The 2821-nt window shown below is 36.8% G+C and overlaps 1 protein-coding gene across 2 annotated transcripts in view; it reads left to right on the top strand.

Moving 5' to 3' along the window:
• Nucleotides 1-1487, top strand: part of LOC107098743 (proteinase-activated receptor 2-like) — a 42350-nt gene extending 40863 nt beyond the window's left edge. The window contains exons 2-3 of one of the 2 annotated variants that reach the window (XR_001481909.1): nt 617-792; nt 895-1487. Coding sequence is in view for 1 of the 2 variants with exons in the window: in XM_015396569.1 (XP_015252055.1) it covers nt 895-1438 (544 nt within the window). In the remaining variant the exon portion in view is untranslated. The remainder of the gene's footprint in view (nt 1-616; nt 793-894) is intronic. The other variant, XM_015396569.1, reaches the window with a different exon arrangement.
• The last annotated feature ends 1334 nt before the right edge of the window (nt 1488-2821 follow it).

Below are 2821 nucleotides of genomic sequence, written 5' to 3'. Positions count from 1 at the left end.
CCCTCTGGTGGAGAAAGTGGACAGACCTCCAGATCCCAACAATAACGAGGCTACAAAGTCATAAGGCAGTTAATTTAATTTTATGTGACGCAATTGGGTCCATTACAAAATAGTTTAATGATTCCATTTTAAAATCTAGGGCAACTTAGCAGCAGGTTTGTACTGTACATGCATATTTCATTTGCAATCCGGATTAAAAGTGGAACGGTTTTCTCCCCGTGTTGCAGTGCAGGCAGGATGCTCTACATCACAGGGGTCAAACTGATTCCAGAAAGGGCCGTGTGGCTGCAGATTTTCTTTCCAACCAAACAATAGCACACCAGACTCCATTCATTTCATCAAGTCATCATGTTTGGATTGGTGATGAAGATGATTGTGGTTGTACAGACCATTCTTTTTGTGAGAAATACTTCTTTGTAAAATCATCACTAGATAAAAAAGAATTTCTAGAGCAGAAATTTGAATAGACAATTATAGATACTAAATTTAAGTCTCCATTAAAGGGGGCAGCAAATACAAATGTTATTTTTTTTTGTATTACTTTGGTAAAAACACAGCTAGGTTTTAATAAATGGCTTTGAGTAAAGTCTAGTAAATTGGTGATGCTTCTTTACAGATACAAAAAGATCATATTGCTCCGGTCTACATCATCAACCTTCACATTTCTGATCTGATTCAACTGTGTTGTTTAACATCTTTGGCTATGGGAGGGGACCCTAAAATCACTGAATGCATCTACTTATTTGGAGAGATGGCCAGTGTTGGGTTCATGGTCTGTATATCCTTGGAAAGGTAAGTTATAAAACGTTCACTGGTGTATATTTCAAGTTTTTTATGCCATCATTTTAACGTGATGTTAATCTATTGTTTTTTAAACCTAGTCTTCTGTTACAGATATTTGGTCATCGTCAAGCCGCTGTGGTACAGATTAAGAAGGGACATCAATACCTTGGTGGTGGTCTGTCTTGTGGTCTGGATGTTGCCATTAATTTATGCCATCCCTTTCTATTGTGATGTTAATGTTGAGGTCAGAGAAGCTATTTATGCAATCTATCACCTCATCCCTCTTCCCCTTTTCAGCTTCTTTTTGTTTGGAACCATGGAAGCTCTGTCAGCAGCTCTCAGTGTCCCTGCTGATGAAAAACGAAGAATTGTAGCAATTCTGGTCACTGTCCTGCTCATTTATACATTGTTGTTTGTTCCAAGCATCGGTTGGTCTCTGGTAGAAAAAGCCAGAGATAGCTATATCTATAGTGGAGTAGTTTTCCTCTTTCTTAATTTGAGTCCTCTTGCAGATTTGACAATGTACTTCTTCATTAGAAAAGGAATCATCGACAAGCTTTTAAAATCACTCCCTTGTTGTAAAACATCTGCTGATCTGCAAACAAACAGTGCATACATTGATGATGGGTCCGTTTCATTGGAAGAACCAGTTTAAGGTTTAAAATCCACACCTTTACAGAGGTTACTGTGGGGCTTGTTTGTAAATGTAGTCCTGTTTCTCTCCTAGACAGAGCTTTTACAGTCAGTAACTGTCCGTGCTCTCTTTCATCCTTTGACATGCTGAAAGTTTCATCCTTTTTTAAATTGAGTTTTTCTTTTCCACTGTCATTAGATGCATGTTCAGTAAGTCATTGCTGAAGAGTTCACAACAAAATTAGAGCTCATCCAGGAGAACCAATAACTTGATGCAAGCAGTTTTCCTTGATAGGAACTTTTATTCATTCTGACTGTATGAACTGATTGAATTGAATTCTCTGTGTAAAGTGCCTCGAGATCACATGTAAGCTGGTGCTATATAAGTCAAATAAATTGGGTTAAAGAAAAGTAATGTATAGTGTCCATGGCCTTTTACAAGAATTTCATGCTGATTCTGCTACAGGAAGTGTGATGTTAACATTGAAGGTGACTAAGCAGGTGACTAAACACATTTGAGAGAGCTGTCTGTTATGTTATGTTCATAGTGATTTAAAGTGACACCTAATCTTTTTCATAGATTTCTTTCAACAAAGAGTTTAGTAAGTGTTGCACCCTCATGAATATAGCTAAAAAAATAGCTCCCAGGTAAGTTGCATAGCCATAAAACCAAAAAAGATGTCTTTTTAATCTAATCTAGGAGGTGAATAGATGGTAACGAGTAATTAAAGAGTAAAATAAAAAATATTATAACTATAATAGTTAATGTAAAAAAAGAATTTCTGTGCATTTTAATTTAAAATTAATCATCAAATACTAGTAAGCCCTTTGAATAATTATTCTATTTTTCTTGAAAAATCAAAATAAAGAAGCTAAAGGCTCAATATGTAAAATAACAACGTGCAGTATAGCTGTTATATATAGATTATATTGGTCAATATCTAAAAAAGAGCTGGTGTCTGTTAGCGCTGTTAGCTTCACTCTGGGGCTTGTTTTCAATTTTATGGAATTTTTTTCTAATTCGCAGCCGCAGATTAAATTTCTGCTCTGAATCTCCTTTGTCATTCATTTTATTAATAAAAGCAGATCTTTTTTCTGATCTGGTAATATCGGATTAGTGTGCATGTCCTTTCACAAGAATGCCCTGCTGGTTCTGCCACAGGAAGCATGATGTTGACATTGAAGATGACTTGACACATTTAAAAGAGCTGTCTGCAGATGGCCTAGTGCTATGTCACTCCCCAAACTACCGCCATTCTTGTTCACAGTCTCGTCACTTCACGCATCGATTACTGTAATTCACTTCTTTTTGGCCTTCCAAACAAGTCCCTCGAGAAACTACAGCTCCTCCAAAACTCTGCAGCACGCCTGATCACTCGGACCCCCACTTCTCAATATATCACTC

This window comes from Cyprinodon variegatus, unplaced genomic scaffold, assembly GCF_000732505.1.
Source record: "Cyprinodon variegatus isolate N-32 unplaced genomic scaffold, C_variegatus-1.0 Scaffold806, whole genome shotgun sequence".
Taxonomy (NCBI): Eukaryota; Metazoa; Chordata; class Actinopteri; order Cyprinodontiformes; family Cyprinodontidae; genus Cyprinodon; species Cyprinodon variegatus.
This window is presented reverse-complemented; position numbering and strand designations above follow the sequence as displayed.